This window comes from Thermobia domestica, chromosome 15 (genome assembly GCF_964235325.1).
Source record: "Thermobia domestica chromosome 15, izTheDome1.hap1.1, whole genome shotgun sequence".
NCBI classification, from domain to species: Eukaryota; Metazoa; Arthropoda; class Insecta; order Zygentoma; family Lepismatidae; genus Thermobia; species Thermobia domestica.
In genome coordinates this window covers 150,289,894-150,309,170 of record NC_137468.1, presented here as the reverse complement: position 1 = coordinate 150,309,170, position 19,277 = coordinate 150,289,894, and the positions used below count along the sequence as shown (strand labels likewise).

Sequence of the window (19,277 nt, the reverse complement as noted above, 5' to 3'; positions counted from 1 at the left end):
CTGATCGTGATCCTTGTGATAACTCAAATGATATAACAGCTCCAGCAGTCAGTGAAAGTCCCCCAATAGTAGTTTGTACTGAAAGTGTTGAAGACTTTTCAGGTCTAGTGTATTAGGAGCAAGTATAGAAATAGGCATACAAACCAAAAACCCTATTGAAAGTAACACTTCCAAATTTATCAGTCCAGTCCTTTTCAAAGGATTCCCTAAAGCTGGTAAAAGGAAACGAGCTGCGACTGGTCGCACGAAAGCGTCAAGCATAATTCCAACTGACACGCCTGAGAAACAGAAAATTCAAAAGAAGCTAGAAGAAAGACAATTGCGCAAACGGAAATCATCTGATGTGTGTAAAGGTTTATGTCCTTGCAACAAGAAAAGAAACGAATATGATTTCATTTCCTCTGATAGCGACGATGAATGTGACATTAACATTTCATCAAGCAGTGGTGACATAGAATTTCCTGATACGAGCCCTACATTTCCGCATGTTGATCCTAGTGGTTTTCAAGAGTTTGAACGTGATCCAGAAGTTGATGATTTTGTTGGTTGAATTCACAGGACCTAGAAACATTTTTTACATCGCAAAGGTTAACACGTCAAAAGACAATGATAATGATTTACAAGTTACTCTTTTAAGAAAGTGCGTAAAATATGAAGGCTACTTTTCGTTTCCTCATGTTCCAGATGTAGCATTAGTTCATCTGTCCGATGTGAAAATGATATTACCAAATCCGAAACGTTTAGGATCTACAAAGAGATTGCAATCTTTTGTGACATTCGAGTACAACTTCGATTTGCTTAACATCCGTTAACTATATAAGCGCATGTCGAGCCTTAACAGTTTAAAATTATGTTGTTTCGCAAGAGAAACCATAAGTTGCTTTGTTTTTATTATTAAGGCTTTAAGTTGCTTTGTTTTTATTTAAGACCATGTTATTCTTTGTTTTTGTTTTTAATCCTTACTGTGGCCCTATGATGGGCCACAATGATACAAACGGAGACTATACATGCTGTATGTCCACAATGAACCAAATTCTCATTATAACTTAGGTTCTTAATTTTATAGATTCTATTAAACAAAATATTACTGATTTACTACTTTTTGTCTCATTCTGGCCCACCCTCCTCTATAGGTGTTCGAAGGTTGTGGGTGAATAGCGACAGAACTTTCTTGGTTACCTTTATAATAACATAGCTCTGCCTCCTTTGGAGACAAGAGGTACGCTCAAACTAAAATTATATATTTTCCAGTTAGAAGTTGAGATATGAAAAATTTTAAAAGTTTGTAAACTGTAGGTAGCCCTTGGATTGTTTACTTCTATTTTACCTTATAGAGACAGAACCTCATTTATAGTACGTTTTTATCTTTCTAAATAGCTTGCGGAAATTTTAAATTTTGATGAGAACACAAACAAGCATTGGACTTTTTATTTTATTTTATTTTATTTTATTTCATTTTATTTTATTTTATTTATTTTATTTTTTTTTGTAACAGATTGAATTAGATTTCTTTAATTACCAAAGACTTTTACAAATCTTCACATTTTTTTATGAAACATGTTTTTAAGGAAGTTTAATAGAATATTATATCTCATAATATTTCATGGAAAAATAAAACAAAAAATGTTATCTCTATTATCAAAAAGTCTGTGTGATATTTCACTTTGCTTGTACCAATCTGCCAGAGACCAGTACCAATCTGCCCCTACATGTGGAGGATTGGTACAGATTGCAGACCTTTCGTATAATGTAATTTACTCCAGATAGGGCACTAATAGAAACAATATTGTACTTTGTAAATATGGCTAAAGAGTCACAGTTTAAGTAGGGAAAAATGCATGTTTCTCAAGCTGACGATACGTTCAAAAACTCGGGGAAGTAAAAATCGTACCAATGTCCCCTCCTCTCCCCTTATGGTCCTCATGTTTATTACCTAATCCAAAGTGTTGTGTGACGACAAAGAGGCAGCAGTCATTTTCTCGTTTTCTGTAAACCTTGATTCCTTGAATGTCCGTTAATAAATGTTATGCAGAAATATTGTTCGTTGGTAATCAACAATTATAATATTTGCCATTCATGTCTACTTTATGATGATAATTTTTTTTCGATGTTACTATGTCTCACTGTACTGTCTTACATATTTAAAAAAAAAATGAACTTTTAATGTTCTTACGTTTAGGTCACTAGTTTGTAGCCACATTTCACAAATAATTTTAAGTATCTGTATCTGCAAAACTGACCTTTATTTTCTCCAAAAATGGCAATATCTCACTGTTGGAACCCAGGTAGCGAGGTAAGAACAGTGAGACAATTTTTAATATTATTTTTTTGTAAAATCCGTACAAAACCTGCATCTATTATAGCATTTGTTAATGATTATCGTCCAATGTTTTATTGTTGTCAGTAGGTTACTTCAATAATACACTTTCTTAATGAAATTATAGCATTTACATTTTTTCTGTCTCACTGTACCATCGCTTCCCCTAGTATCTAACCCAAAAAGGGGCAGGTATGCAACAAGCGGCCGTGCGGAAGCGTGTCCATAGGAAGCAGGCGCGTCAGCGGGCAATATGTATGTGTATAAACGATATAGTGCAACGAACACTTGAAACCACAACCACAAATTTTAACCTACTATAGTCCTAGTAATGATTTGACATTTGCAATATTACACTTGTAAATATAAAATACTGGCTTCCTGCATTGTGCAGAAATGCTCCAATAGTGGAAATCAATATTCTATACAATCCTTTTCCATAACCGAAAATTATCATTTATATGAGAACTATTCCTAGGTGGTGTCATGAACCAGATTAGCTCAAGTAGATGCGTGTTCCTTTCCTTGAAAGATAGCTTTCGTAGTACATTGGTTTGCACGCATATTATCACTCAGTACACATAGGGTTATGGATATTCCATCAGAAGAGTATCGGTACCACAGAATTTCTTAGCAACTACTTTAACTCCCCCCCCCCCAAAAAAAATTGGTGCATTCCGCATAAATAATTGTTTTGTATAGTATTTATGTCCACTAATATTTCAATCTCCACACAATTCTTTTGTATACGTGCCATGTAAATAACAGTGCAAAATACTTTAGGGTATCATTTCATTCATGAAAACTGAAGGAATTTTGATTTAATTTGATGGCCTATTATACATCTGTACGTTTTGATCAATTTTTACGTTTGTCTTTAACGTTAATCTGTACGAAAAATATAGTAGAAACGCATACGCGAAGAATTATATTTAGGATCAGTCTTTGTAAACATTACTGAACTTAATACTCCTATGACAATTATCGCAAACTAAAAAGCACACTTTGGTTTGGATTGAGTTGTCGCAAAAGTAATGTTGCCCACGCATTTCATTTTCCAAAAGTTCTCATGGCAACTTTTCTTATCTGCCTTCTCAAAATTTTCAAATCACAATGCAATGCAAAATCTACAATGAAATACAAATACTTTTACAATTTTTGCAAAACAAAACGCAGTTTTTAAAAGTTACATTAACAAAGTTTCATTTATTTAATGAGATCCAAGCCTTCATTCCATAATGCAATGTGTCTTTGCGGATATCTTTCCGTACTAGTCTTCCTAAAATTCTATATACAGCAGGAGATCGAAAAAAAAATACAGTAAGTCATTATAAGCACTATGCCGAGTATTTCGAATTAAATCCCAAGTTTCTCTAAAATAGCGACATTTTGAATTTTTTCCCCGTTGTTTTCAACCCACAATTTTTTGGGGGGAATTTCTATTACATGTTCCCCTTCAGATCTCGGGCTTAATTAATAACGGTTTGCGTCAACGCAATGCAAACCTTGCATTTTATTTTGCGATGAAAGCATAGTAGTTATATTTGATGTTGGACGTTTCATTTCGTGTTATGCTCCGCAATCTTTTGTGAAATCTGGTACAGAGGACACCTGATAAAACATCTAAGCCCATGTTACGATAGAAAGTGCTACGGAGCGATACAGATCAAACGATTCAGGAATTTACAAAAGCTCTTCATTTGTTTTCTGTTTCGTCAGAGCAGTTGCTATCAGAAGTGTAAACAACGATAGAAATGAAATAGATGTTAGGAATTTATTAATTATAAGCTACTTTGTTATATGCCGAGGGAAATAGTGTTCTCCAAATTAATGAAATCCAAATTCATAAAATCACAACTATGATACTCTTTATCGGAGTTTATTTACTTACAGTATAGCAAATTGACAAGACACACACTACTATTTTCAAATCCGTCATCTAGTTAAAATAGGTAGCTTTAGTTGGCAATCCTGGATCTCGAAAGTATTTTGTTTTACAAGCAGAGGAAGCGACGTGCAGATAGGTGGGCAAGAATATGAGAAACCGCCAGAATGTAAGTACTGAAAAATCTTCACAGTAATGCTTGGAAATATCAACTCTAATATCTGGTTTCAATTTAAACTAATTTATTGTGTGTTGAAAGATGCATTTTCAATATTTCTTCAGTATGAACATCACACCGTTTAATATATTAACTAAAGCATTTGAACGAAGCGAAATAAAGTGAATTATTTTCCACATGGCAAAATGTTTTTTCAGTGTGTAAGTGTATTCACAAGTCAAGATAATTTTCAGTGAATCACATGAAAAATTACAAAACGGGAAAAAATATGTTGTGCCTATGAACTGTGTGATATTATCTGTCAATGTGAAAAATTCAATACTCGCTATTCAAAGATAAATTCAGATAAATAATACTGGAAATAGAATTTATAACTAAGAGTTAAACTACCTGGAGTTTGTGGGGCAAGTTTTTTGCTCATTTCATTCAATGAATCTATCCATAGGGAGCTCATTTCATTCAATGAATCGATTCGTAGGGTGCTCATTTCATTCAATGAATCGATCCATAGGGTGCTCATTCCATTCAATGAATCGACCCATAGGGCACTCCTTTCATTCAATGAATCGATTCGTAGGGTGCTCATTTCATTCAATAAATCGATCCATAGGGTGCTCATTTCATTAAATGAATCGATTCGTGGGATGCTCATTCCATTTAATGAATCGATTCGTAGAATGCTCATTTCATTTAATGAATCGATTCATCGGATGCCCATTTCATTCATTAAATCAATTCGCAGGGAACTGGTTCTTCAAAACACTTCATTAATTAATACTAGGAACCAGTTCCTCATGAATCGAATAGGCTAGAAATCATGATGGTGTAGACTTATGTTTCTTCAATTATTTTAAACGTTGCCAAATTCATATCCTGATAGATTTAGAAACATGCTAATTTCCCATCGTAACACAGTTCTAATTTTATCTAAAGTTTAAGTGTGTAATGTCTAAACTAACAGAAAAACCTGTGTAAAGAATCACCATATTTCTCGTCTGCTATAAAAGGCCCACAAGAGACAATAAGAAACCCGAAGGCCAAAGTAAAAAGACAGAAGAGAATGAGTGAAAAATATGAATTGCATATTAAATAATGTGTGAAAGGGCAAGTCCCACACCCCGTGAAAAATCAAAAAGAAATACTAAAATTAATACGAACATTCACAAAATTATATATCTGAAAGGGAACGCCTTCAGACCCCTTGACCAGAACCAACGATGTATTTTAATTAAAATTGAAATAAATACGTGAAATTTCAGTGTGGTAAATATAGTTCGGCAGGTTGATTCGTGAATAAGTACTTCTTCCCAATATTATAACTAGAAGAAAATTTCCCCATTCCATAAATAATAGCCGAACTTCATCACCATTCTTTGTGAACCACGTGTACTGCTCAAACTCCTTTTCTAGTGGCACGAAACGTTCTCAGTATTTTGTGTGCATGCCCTGCTAATAGGATCGATTAAATTAGAGGAATGGCTTACAGTTAAATGTTTCCATTTACAACTAAGTACGAATAGCCACTGAAAAATAGGTTAAATTTATTGACACATACTAATATTAGCAACCAATATAAATGAACAACTACTACATTAGACATGTGTTGCCAAGAAAACAGCTGAACACAGAGCAGAAACTAGCATGACAATACGCGCGAAATACTCCTCTAAGACCGACAAAGTACATGGTCAAATTAAAAACAAGAGCACATGAACAATACTATCATTACGTCAACTCATATTCACACTGCCGTGCACCAACAGAAAAGCAACAGTATGTCAGCACGTGACTTGACAGCAGTAACAAATCTAGAAGGACATACGTTCCGAAAACCGGAACCGAAAGTGCCAAATCACTGAATCGAATAAAATGAATGAAATGTCCAAAAAGCTTGCCATTGTTTGAATTGGTTAGAATAGGATACTAAACTGTGTTAGGTTTGGTTACTAAGGTAAGATAAGTGGGGAACTTAGGTACAGGTGAAGCTAAGTGGAAATACAATAAATATGACTATTAAAGCGTTTTGTACAAAATTGTCGTCTAATGCTTTAGAAATTCATACTAGCAGTTGCCAATTCATGCTACTAATGTAGTTTTGTAGAAAGGCTAAGAAGTTATTTAAACATGCATTATTACCTGCAAGTGAAGTGGAAAGACAGAAACAATATAAATAATGGAATCATTCTTACTATAAATTCACAAGACAGGAAGCATGTAATGCAAGTGAAGTAGTAAGGGAGAAACAACATGTATAATTTGATCATTCCTACTGTAAAATTTTCAAGAAAGGAAACATGCATACAGTATACATGATTGGTAGACTTGAATTTATGTCTGTGTAAGCCGTAAATAGTCTCACGCGCCTTTCTCCAGCCCTTGCTGAATCAACCAACTCCAACTTGTGTGCTTGAGTTATGGAATAAATAGTATCTTTCAACCGTATCCAGTGAAATTGGAAAAGGGTAAACTTCCTTAGTTGGCGTGGATCATAGATTATTCAAATCTTCAAAATAAGTTCCTTGGTTAGTAGAACACAGGACTTAATATAAAGGTGAAAAGAATGACAAAATCAAGGATACACTTATAAGATTTGATTAATCTATGAACCATGCAAACTAAGGATTTTGCCCCTTTCCATTTCATCGGTGAAATTCAAAAGTGGTAGACTTCCTTAGTTGGTATCGTCAATAGGCTAATCAGATCTTCAAAATCAGTTCCGTTGGTAGTATTAATCGGGAGGACTTAATTATAAAGAAGGGGAAGAATAATCAAGCAACTAGTTTTAAGTCACGGAGTAAATAACCAATGCAAAAAGTTGGAAAACGGTAACAACGTAATACTTCCTGTTACACGTCCTTCCGACAACCCATTTCTATACATGCATGTTAAAACTGTATTTACCATTAAAAAAATCAAAATACAATTTTCTTCATAAGAACAGAAGACCCATCCCAACTCACTACATTCAAAAGAAAAAATTGCCTCTTAAATATCACCAGTGTCAGTGAATAAACAAATGCTTGATACTAATACCATTACGCATAGAGAACACATGCATATTATTCATCCACATTACATCACTAACCTATGCAATGCATCAGACTATGAACCATTAGTTAAAGATGGTAAAACAACATACTATGTAATAACCAAAACAACACACTATGATGACGAAGTATATGTTACTTATGATCAAGCATTCTCAATGGGCTGGTTGATATTAATATTAATATTAATTGATCAAATAAAGCAGTCTTTGGGGCATTCAACGTACTGTTAAGATTAATTTTCTCCAAGACCACTCAAACAACACTGACACAATAATAACTCGAACAATAGCACGTGGAATCACCATAATTATCGACTATTCAATTTTTCAGGATTGTAATCATTAGAAGTAACCATTGTAGATTTTTTTCATGAACAAATTCTCAAAAGGTAAAGCATTGAAATGCATGGAAAGTATATAAAGTAAAAATCTCAAAATTAGTATAGTCAGTGAGGATTCCCAAGCCCTCCCTAACATCCGCCGAAAACATACATTAAACAGCAATAACATTAGCATTCTACTTGACTCGTATTAATTTCGAGTTGTGAATTGCGCATGCCACATTGACAGAAATTGTTGATTTCCGCCAAACTCATGCCAACCACGGAAGTAATTCTTTATAAAGATATAAAACTTTTACTTGTAAAAAGTCTAAAGAGAGGATTACTGATTCATGTTCGTTATGAGTCACTTCATTTTAATAAATTAAGCCTAATTTAATCGTAATCGAACATAAATAGAAAAGAAAAATGTATTATAACACATCTAGCCTATCCACGAGCATTAAACATGAAAATAAGCTACCGGCAATCCAGTAACGTACAAAAGAAATCAAAGCTTCACACATGTTATTTCTTCAGATTATTAATAGACGCCTGCTTTCAAATGGATACTGTTTTGCAGAAATTCGATTACGTAGCGCAAATGAACTCCAATATTTTCTTCTAGTTTTAGAAAATAACCACTAATTTATTGCAAAAGCACATCCCAAGAAATATTTAACAGGCTAGTATAAACATTATAACCGAACACATATAAACCTCCATTGTATTTTGTCTTTTTTAACACATAAGTGAATTATCCAAAACGTGAACTAAATTATGAATTTCAATCTTGTGTAAACTAAAAGCGTGAAGCTCTCCAATAAATATTAACTACCATGCACAGATAATTCAAGTTATTAAATGAAAATGAGCGGATTTGTGAGTTGAAAAAGGGGCAGGTATTCAAGTGCTTCTCAATTGCCAGTTATCAACAAGGTGTCCAAGCATGTAGCAGTTAAAGGTAAGTTAGTTTTATTACTAAGGAAAACATTAACAAAGTACAGGTGAAATGATAAGTAAATACTGTTTTGAAATATAGATATATAAGTATTGAAGTAAAAGTTACCAAAGGTATTAAGAAACAGAAGTGAACGTTGCAGATATTAGTAGGAATTGGAGTGCTTGAACCTAGGCCCACGACTGTGAATTTGCTTCGGGAAAAACAAATTAACCAATGTAGCCCAAAATCAATGCTACAGTTGAAAATAAAGCATTAAAGGCTATGGAATGACTTGTGAAAGCATTGCATAATTTTTTCCAATTTCTGTACAGAGACATTTAGTGTGATGTTTTCTTATTGAGAAACTACGAAGGATCCCTGAAATATTGAAATGAGAATGGAAGTGATTTATAAAACAATTTAAGTTCTGCCGTGACCTAATCTCTCTCTAGAATTTCATCTCTATCGAGTTTATGTAATAAATGTTGTTTAATGAAAAGAGGTTGGTAGAAGAGCTTCAGCATTTATATAGTTATTTGTGATGGTCAGCGACGTATTTTTATGGAGTAGGTATATGTACACAATTATAGTATAAATGCCCACGGATTTTTGAAAAGATCTTATATCTAGATACGGACTGTAACTTCGTTACATGGATAGTTTTCTAGGAAGCTAGTACTCTAATTGCAGCTGTCAGATTACCAAATTTAAATCATGGAGGGCATATGCATTCATGTTTTGTTCTAGTGCTAACACGGACTAGATGTAAAGCAAGCTTATTATTCTAACTTAGCATAGAAGCAATTCCTCACTGCAAAGAGGTATATTTTTCTGGTGTTATATCTCGCAATTGAATTATCACATACTGCTCTTTTCTGTTTTTGGGAAGCATAAAGTTAACATTTGAATAAAAGAAGTATTAAAATTAGTAACATTGCATCCTAGATCGGAAATAAATGAAAAACAAAAACAAACAGCCAAATTGTTTGGTTCATTCGTAAACGTCTTTTCTAATTTTGGATTAAAATTCTTACTAAACAAATATGTTTCCTACTTTCGTAACCAAAAAATGTAAATAATTGTAAATTGAGTGAACGTCACACACTAATGTACTTTAGACTAAAGGAACAATGGTCGATAAAAGTGAATGATTGTCAAGAGCATTAAAGAACACGAAACCAATGGTAATTCTGAAAAAAGTCAATTTTCTAGTATCTTGCAAATTTTGTTGGCAGAATTTAAGCATTGAACTACAAGACCATAAAGGAAACAATATTAATCCGAATGGACAGGCTTCAAGTGGGTAAGCAAAGTACTCAGCAGGTAAAAAAATTTACATTTCCGAGGCAACAAGATGGAGGGAGAAAGTGGAACTCAAGTAGCCATCCAATACTTCGTAGGAATAGTTAAAACACTGATTGCAAGAAGTGAAGAACTGAAAATGGACAAATTTGAAAGAAGCATGCAAATAACGATATAACAATATGAAGGGTTAACCAAAGTATTGAGGCTGTAAAGACGAATGATGAGAAGAGAAAAGTAAATTACTGTAAATAAAATAAATGTAGTTTACAAAGAAATTTACCAGATTGAAAGAAGAGGTAACCCGGAAATTACAAACAATGGACAAGAAAAGGAAGATGATACTTGAAAGAGAAAGAAGAGAACCCATATCTTCGATTGAGCGAAAAGAGAATAGAGTTCAACGAAAATTCCAATTTTTCACGTTGTTTCCATGAATACTAGTATCAGCAACATTATCAAGACGGTAATCAGGAGCACACTGGGAGATAAGGGAATGCCAAACCCGTTATATTTTGTACGTACGATTGCGGCATTCGTATATCCTCTGGGTGTTGATTTAGTAACGGCAACGTGTAGCGGATCCAAATGTAGCTTCTCTGTGTCTCATTCAAAATGAAGTGAATCATGAGGTAGTTCAATCACTCGACAATAGTGTAACGTATGGTAGGTCGGATAGAGTAAAACTACAAGGCGAGTGTATGAAATACCATAAAACTAACCCCCGTAATTTTCCGAGGTCCGGTGAGCAGCTAAACTGGTAAGGCAACTATCACCATAGAAGTTAACGCGGACGTTGGATGTCCTTGATCTCACCGAAAAGTGGAAACTTGTAACCCAACGTTGCTTGAAGAAATAAGCCGGCGCAAAGTGGATGGACACGGTTGACCTCAGTAATTATGATTTCATCGGCGACATAGATTCACGAGAACGAGATAATTGACATCGTATTTGATTGTATCCCAGCTAAAATCTTGATACACACTTAGTCGAACGGTTCACGAATTGTTGCGACTTGCAGGTATGGAAGATTACCACACAACCGATTATAGTAGTTACATACCGACCAGAAGGATCGAAAACCATTGATTTTGCTAAGGGTGAATTTCTTCAGAAGGAAACATTTGTTTTATACAAACGAAATATTCAATTGGCAGAGATGTTGTAAACCTTTCTACAGAGAAACAAATACAATAATTATAATTATTCAAGTCATTTCAGGTAGAACGTGGTAATTAGAGACTTGGATTAAACCCGACTTCCGAAATCCGTGTACTAAATCACCTCACAGAAATTTCGTTAATAATAGTAATAGGAACTGAAATACTTGGCAAGAAGAGGCTATCAATAATGAAAGGAACTAGAACACAACAGGCAGCGCGGTTGCTACAGTAACTTACCCACTGCCGAGTCCAAAATCAAAATCAACTGAACTTTCAGCCAGAAATGAGAGACTGGTTGCGATCGTATTATTACAGCCTCCATAATAGAAGATAAAAAAAGCTTCTTGACTGCCAATGAAGAATTTTTATATTATGTCATTTCTAATTGGAAACAAGATTAATGAAAATGATATGCCTTCCATTATATTCTTACTCGTCATTCACAATATAGGACAGCATCGGTGACATTATTACCTGTGTGATAGATTCAGGAGCGGAATTCAACCCCCTTAGCGATAGACTGGAAACAAATGGAGGTAGAATTTTTATCTGCATAATTAAAACCACATTCGAATGCCCTATTAAGCACGTTTGCTGGTACTGAAAATTTCAATGTAGTGAGACTACAGATGGTAAATCTGCTGCTCGTTGACCATCTCTTTTTGAGATCTCTTTGTTTGTCATAAAACCTTTGAAGACAGATATGCTTATAAGTGATATCCTTCAGAAATGACTCCTTTATGGTCATTATTTATATTTCCAAATCACGCTTTATGTAGTTGTCCATACGAGTCATTTCAATACCACTATTGGTCGTAGATACTAAAGTATCTAAAGCCTGTGGCAAACATCTTGGCATTTCAGCTAAACGAATAAAACGCAAGCTCTGGTGCGTCGTTGCTAAGTGGGAAATGGGTGTGGCTATAGCTAAGTAGACAAACTACAGCGCGATCAGGTGGCAAGGATAGACGTGGTTGTGTACAATATAAACGTGGCAATACCGCTGGCCTCTCATTTGCTAGCAGCATTTAAAGGAAACTTGGAGCGCCGCCTTGAAATGCCAAGATGTTTGTCGCGCCGTTTAGTGATTAATAAATCCTGAGTCTAATGTTACGGGAAAAGGTTTATAGAAACTAAGCAATGGAAGAGACATTACCGGATAACATTAGGGTGAATCTGCGGTGGATGTTACTCTTAGCGAAGAATTAACCGGTGGTAAGCAGGCTATAACGTCCCTCAATCGATATGGAAAGAATTTGAACAACGATTGGGGAAACTAACACTGTCCAACATGGGATAGCGCAGGAGAGTTCATCCATTTATTGAATTCAATACACCGCGGAAATTGTCGGGAGGAATGAGACCTATGCTGGACTTCACAGAACTAAATGCTACAATTATCTCCCCTAAAGCCCAAGTATAACCTCTGGTAGGTATCCCGTGAGAATTAATGGAGGAATAGCATTGTCCTTTTTTATTGTACATCCGATTATGGGCTAGCTTTACATCCTGATACATACTAGTACGCGAATTTCGTCTATTTAGGCGGACAATACTGTATGAAAGTAGTATCCAGATGGACTGCAATGCTTCTTGCCTGTATTCCAGGAAACAATTTACAAATTGTTCGGGAGAGGCACCCGAAGGTTTGATAGAATATTGTTAAATAGCAGTTTATGTTTCGCGAGAACTCTACACGAACATCCAGAGAAAGTCTTCCACATAAACAATTTTTCTCTGAACTTTACCAGAAACTTGAATTTTCGGGATACATTAACAACGGAAGAGAAAGTGCAGCAAAACAATGAGCGCATTCATAAATACAAAGCCAAGAGCTAGTAAGTGTTTGAAATTCTTTTTAGGTATCCCGCATTCAAGTTATATAGAAGTTCAACGTTCTCAGAAGGTGACCAGTAAGCTGACGCCTGAAGTTACATGAAATGTTCTTGTCGATCTCTGAAGAGCAACTGCGAATGTTATGCATGTTTTATTTTTGGATGACCGACCACTGTACAGCCACAGCAACATCCCTACCTATACTCTCGCTCAAGGATCTGGATGTGAGGACAAAATAATTCGTAAACTGCAGAGGTTTAATTTAATCTTTACGAGAACGAAAACTAGTAGACTAAATTCCAAATCAAAGCCGTTCCAGAAGCTAACACTTAATGTTACATCAGGGTCTTGAGAGACTTTGAAATCAAGTGACGTATTTCAGAATATAAAATTTTATTTGGAAAACGTAGGGACTACTCCGGTGCGCCACTACGCGAACAGGTGCGCACATAGTAGTTATTTCAAGTTGTTAATTAGCTGTCTAATTTTCCCTAATTATTTAGGTAGTTCAACTTGGGACTCCTTATCAGAATTTATAGCTAATTATTCATGTTTACAGTCAATTACATTCCATTTTGACACAGTTGATAATTGGTTGAAGAACATGCAACGGGCACGAAATGTCCGTGATCTGACACAATGCCAATTCTGGAAAAGAAAAATTATTGTTGTGCAAACAAGAACTAAGTAAGTTCGAAATAAGTTATAAAACTTTTAATATTTTATTTAGTAACGACCCTAATATGCAATCTTGATTTCAACTTTAATTCATTTATTCTTACAAGTAATGTTCAGTTAACTAGTGTATTAACTTGTAAAATAACAGCAAATACATAAAAATTCTGCGAAGACGTTATTAGTCGTTAAGAGAAATCTTTATTAAGTAAATTTAGAATTATTAGGTTCTAGTAGAAGTCCACAGTAATTTAGCATTGAGTAAATAGAAGAGAACTGAAATATGGTTTCTTTTTCCCGATCCAACATAAATCCGACGTCATAGATATAGGATATGGAGCAGGCTTCGCGAATTGGTGAGAGTTACGTTGTTAGGTGAAGTAGTATGTGCAAGCAATGTTCTCACGAACGTCTAAAGAGTGACATTACGAAGATGGACATTATAAGGAATTTGAGTAAGAAAAATGTATTATGTTTGTGTAATTGACGACTTCATTTCAATTAGTTATAGAGTGCTGTCGGGCACAAATATAGAATAAAGAGGTAGAAGTAATTCCTGTGTATGTTACTAGGCTGTTTGTTAGTTGATTAACTATACTTGAAATTAAGCTAACACTTTTTTGGTGCAGTCGATTAGAATTATTGAAGAACGGAGTCTATGTTATCAGAAGTGCTACGTTACCAAATTTCCCTTCATTCAATAATGAAACCGATAAGAAACAAAGTTATTTGTAGAGATTTGACCATCTTCGTAAAGCATCACAGATTTCAGAATATAGGAAAGAATCTACGTTGACCATCTTCATAGGAACGAATGCTTATGGACAAGTATGTAATATTTGTTGGCCTTCATCTAATGCCGATAAATCGTATGCAGAATTAGTTGAGGCCATGCAAAAATAATTTGCGGCTAAAGTAAATGTATGAAAGTCTGTTTTCATTCAATGAATCAAAATATCACCATTTTTGTGTTAGAATTGAAAAATCAGCATTTTAAGAATATTCCTGTCGTTTAGAGGAAAATTTAAGGGATCAGTTGTTGTTAGGTGAAGTAGTTTGTGCAAACAACATACTCATGGATGTTTAAAAGGCTGACGTTACGAAGATAGACATTATGAGGAGTTCAAGGAAAGAAAATATGTTTGTGTAATTGAAAAATTCATTTCAGTCAATTAAAGTACTGTCAGCAGAGGTAGAGAATATATAGAGAAAAAAACTCCTTGTTTACATTTTCGTAGCGACAATTAGCTAAGTTGATTCAGTGTACGTGAAATAAAGCTAACAATAGAATGGAATTTCTTCCTATAAGATCTTAATTGTCTGTGTATATCATTTTAACGAAATTACTGTCTAGAGAAAATTCATAGACTGGTATTAGAGATTTTCTTAGTAAAAACTTCGTTAAACAAAAGCTTACATATGATACCACTTTATAAAGTTTAGTTACGGAAAGACTGTCTCAGGCATAACATCTGATATCATTGTTGTCTTGCTGAGGTAAATTTTCTTTCTCTTATCAAAGATTTGGGATATCACATTCAAGTACTGTTTGATACAGGGAATTATAAGTGAGCAAATAGCTGGTTAAGAGTATGACAGTAAATGACTATTAGTAGTTGAAGATCATAATAATGGAATTGTGAGTTAGCGAATTATGAAATTAATTATCCTTTTACAACACAATATTACGTCATGATTTCTACGTGGATGATCCCTTCAGTGAAATGAGCTACTTACGATAAGCAGTAGGAGTAATGAAACAATTGCTGTAGTTTTCAAACAAAATGTCCCCCATTTAAAAAGTCGTGACTATTAATAGCGATTAATTGTGGGACGTTAAACTGAAAGATTTTTCTTATCCCATATATAAATTTCGTATATGGATCTCTCTCAATTCTCTGTCCATTTGCCTCAATATTGCATGTCGAATTGTATTTGAGTTATAGAAATCAAGTATATGTGGTTACATGATAAAATCTGTATATAATGAAAAGTACCAATGGATAAAATTTCTATTGCCTACTATTATCCCAATAAATCCAAATAAGAAATCAATTTACCCGAACATAGGCATCAACTCTTCGGGTTTAAAAACTAAAAGCTAATACGTTGATGCATTAACGATAGTATAATGGAGATCATATTGACCAGCAATAACAATGAGAAGTCCAACCTTATTACAGATGTTAGATGTTCAGTGTGAAGATTGAAATAGTTTTCTAAATTTAAGCAGTACCACACACACTTTGCATAAAACTCTTATTTTTCATTATTAAAAATCTTGACCAAACTCCAAACCAATTTATGCCGTACTTCCTGTGAATTTCAACTTTCGTCGATGCTAACTCAGATAGTGAAGGAATATTCAGGAGGTAAAACGAGTGACATACAAACTGTCTACCGGACAAAACGCCCGAAATTAGTGGGCATTATTGAAAGATTATTTATCAATTACAGAAGCAACATTACAACACTATGTATGAATAAAATCACATTTAAACAAGACTGTCATATACAGAGTCAAATAATTCACCATTTGGTATTCTCACTTATTTGAAAAATTCAACTTTATATTTGTCATCGCACCGGTAGTTGTTGCTTAATTTGCAACACTCGTTCTCTCTTCTGCATACTCAGTAGTAGAGCGTTCACCTCCGGTGCTTGGGGTCCCTGGTTCGACGCACCGTGGGGACTGGGGTGGACAAACACCGTGCTGGTGGGTTTTTCCGGGGTTCTCCCGTTTCCTCCCCCTTTCTTCATTTCACTCATCTCTCATCATCCCCGTCTCCTTTAGCCTAACCGTGGGACATAAAGCTATAGATTTCATTTCATTTTTTCTCTTCTGCATAATATCTTAGTACTTCCTTTTCCACTGTACACAGTGGTTATAACAGTTCATTGCTGTATTTTTCGCGTGAATATTTTGTAATCGTTTTGAGTGTTGTGTGTTTGAGAGTAGCAAATAATTGCTGTTATATGCATGGTTTGCAAGGAAATAAATTCAAATATTCCTACAAATGTCAATTTCATGCTCGCTTCTTAAAGTTCTCATGCTTCATATCATGTAAATGTTCCAGTATTATTAAGAGTGTTTGTCTTCCGTATACTGGAAAGAGTTTTGTCATATTTATATGTTTTATTTTTCTAGGAACCGTAATGATTAAAGGAACGATTGCTTGAAAAAATTGCGTCACCCAAATCCGTATTTGACAAGTAGCTTTTGGAACACAAAATGGCCGAAGATAAGTCTACTTCCAAACCAGATGTTTTAGCATCAAATCTGCCTCTGTTGTTCGCAGATGGTAGTCCAACGTGTTTAGAAAAGATCACGATGGTAAGAGTATAGTTTAGTGATGAAAGGGTAAATTTGGAAGGGGAAAATGTGCCGCTTAACCTGTTAAAAAAGATGTATACTAACTTCTTTATGTAGAACAAAAATAAAATATATCTTGAAAAATCTCGAGATTATAAGAAGTTCTAGAGATAAAATGTAATGCTTTAAATTAGTAGAACACAAGTAATTACAATCAAATCAAATATTTAGAAATATACCTACATTGTTGAATGGCCAGCACATTATAAAATAATGAGAGTCGAATAAAATTGAAATTTCGAATCAAGTCGTCTTGAGAGAGGAGAAAATTAAAGAAAATATTTTTAAGTGTCATATTAAGACGAATATTCTTGGTATTTAAGCGTTGAAAAACAAATGAGATCTCAAATTAAAACATAATAGGAAAAACATTCTTAATAAAAATTAAATTATAAATTCCGCATATTATTTTAACTGTTCAGCCTTAATTTGATAGGCAGTTTTTGAATAGATTTGATACTGTAAATTGTGTATTTAATATTAAAATCCCAGTGGAAAAAAAATATAAAGTCAATTACTATATGTAAAACAATGCGTTAGAAATACTGGTAATACGTTTCAGTTCCGAATTACACCGATAAGTACTTTGCAGTTTTGAAATCTGAAGTGCAAATGACCATTACCGGTATAATGTACTTTTATTCACGTTAATTAAGAAGGTAAATCCATGTAAACTATAGGAACAAAAAAACAGAAGCTGAACAGTGTAGAAAATATATCGAGTTCATCAATAGCAACGGTAAAACGAGTTTTTCGTATATGCTCTTATATGATAATTTTAACGATAAGCTTCGTTCAAATTGCCTGTCGCTATATCGGTGCTAGTCAGAAGTTTACTTTTCTTGTTTGGTTGGTGAGTAAGGAAATAATATCACTTCAGCAAGCTGTAAGACGAGGCTCGCAACTTACTGTGGAATCCAAATCAAATAGTATCAATTGCATGATATTGGTCTGAAAAGAATTCATTAATATATATCTCCATGCATACCAGTATTATATGATAATCTGTACAAAAATAAGTACAATCGGTTAACATTTAATAACTTTTGGAAACAGTTTTGACTTTTCCCAATTCAATAATTGATATTTTAATACCATGTGTAGTTTCTCAGACGTGGCAAGGCTTCATGTTACCCAATATTATTCATAGTCATCAGTTGCATCAAATGTAAACGTACAACTAACGTTGTCCTTTGTTAAAATACTTAGGTAGCACTTTTTTAATTTCAAATTAGCCGTAACATATATATATCGCAAATATTGTATCGATCTCACGTGTGCTGTATCTTCAAAAATGGGAGTGATAAATACTAACATTGGAGTGGGAAAATAGATAAGGTTTTTTGAGATAAAATAGAAAAGGGTCATTTGTTGCTTGGATTTATCTGTAAATTGATCAGATACTTGGGTGTGTTCAATGTGTATGTATAGAACAGACACTATTTGTTCCAGGAAGGAAAAGAAATACCTTAAAAATAATTTATGAAAATACTATTCTCTTTTGTGTGAATTTTAGAAACTATACTATTGTATTAATCCTTCACAGACTTAGTATACACTGCGTAACTGGTATCTCATTTCCTTCAAGATATTGTGAACGACCAGCTTGCGATGTCATCCACAACTAGAGCCATGCGTGAGGATTATCGACCAAGTGCTTTTCAATTCATATTAAATGAAAAGTGCGACACAGATTCTCATATTGAACGCTTATCAAGTTAAAATATGTATCGCAGGTACTAATCGTGCATTTTGAACGCGTAAACTAGGAGGGATGACGGTTAAAAGCTCGCGTTCATAATTTTATACTCCTCAAATATTGTCACTCAATATTCAGCTGTTAAGTATATGTTGTACAATTTTTGAGTCAAATTTACTTTAACGCAAAATTGTGCTTTGAAAAAGTAACCATGTACGGTTGGCAGTACTGTACCGTATATGTATACCAATATTATTTATATTTTCTCACCTCTTTGCAGGCTCAACTCAAGAATTTCATTCCTTTCATGATACGAAGTTTATTGGGACATTCAGTATTTAATAGAAAGGAAAGGAAGCCTGTGTGGTGGCCACCAGAAGTTTCCTTTAGTCCTAGTCTGCATTTACTGAAAAATACTACATCGGTAAGTCATGCATTGTGTACTTTTTATGGTCATTTCTTCTATAATTATATGCTTAATTTCTGAGGAATGCTACTATATTTGTAATCTCCATACAACAATAAAATACTGTCATT

At 34.2% G+C, this 19,277-nt stretch overlaps 1 protein-coding gene across 2 annotated transcripts in view; it reads left to right on the top strand.

Annotated features, from left to right (window-relative positions):
- The first annotated feature begins 4,036 nt into the window (after window positions 1-4,036).
- Window positions 4,037-19,277, top strand: part of LOC145671292 (uncharacterized) — a 91,362-nt gene continuing 76,121 nt past the window's right edge. Inside the window, exons 1-3 of one of the 2 annotated variants that reach the window (XM_081740248.1) lie at window positions 4,037-4,371; window positions 16,817-17,002; window positions 19,021-19,164. In XM_081740248.1, the coding sequence (XP_081596374.1) occupies window positions 16,901-17,002; window positions 19,021-19,164 (246 nt within the window). In that variant the 5' untranslated portion in view covers window positions 4,037-4,371; window positions 16,817-16,900. Of the gene's footprint in view, window positions 4,372-4,406; window positions 4,581-16,816; window positions 17,003-19,020; window positions 19,165-19,277 lie in introns of those variants that run through there. The other variant, XM_081740249.1, reaches the window with a different exon arrangement.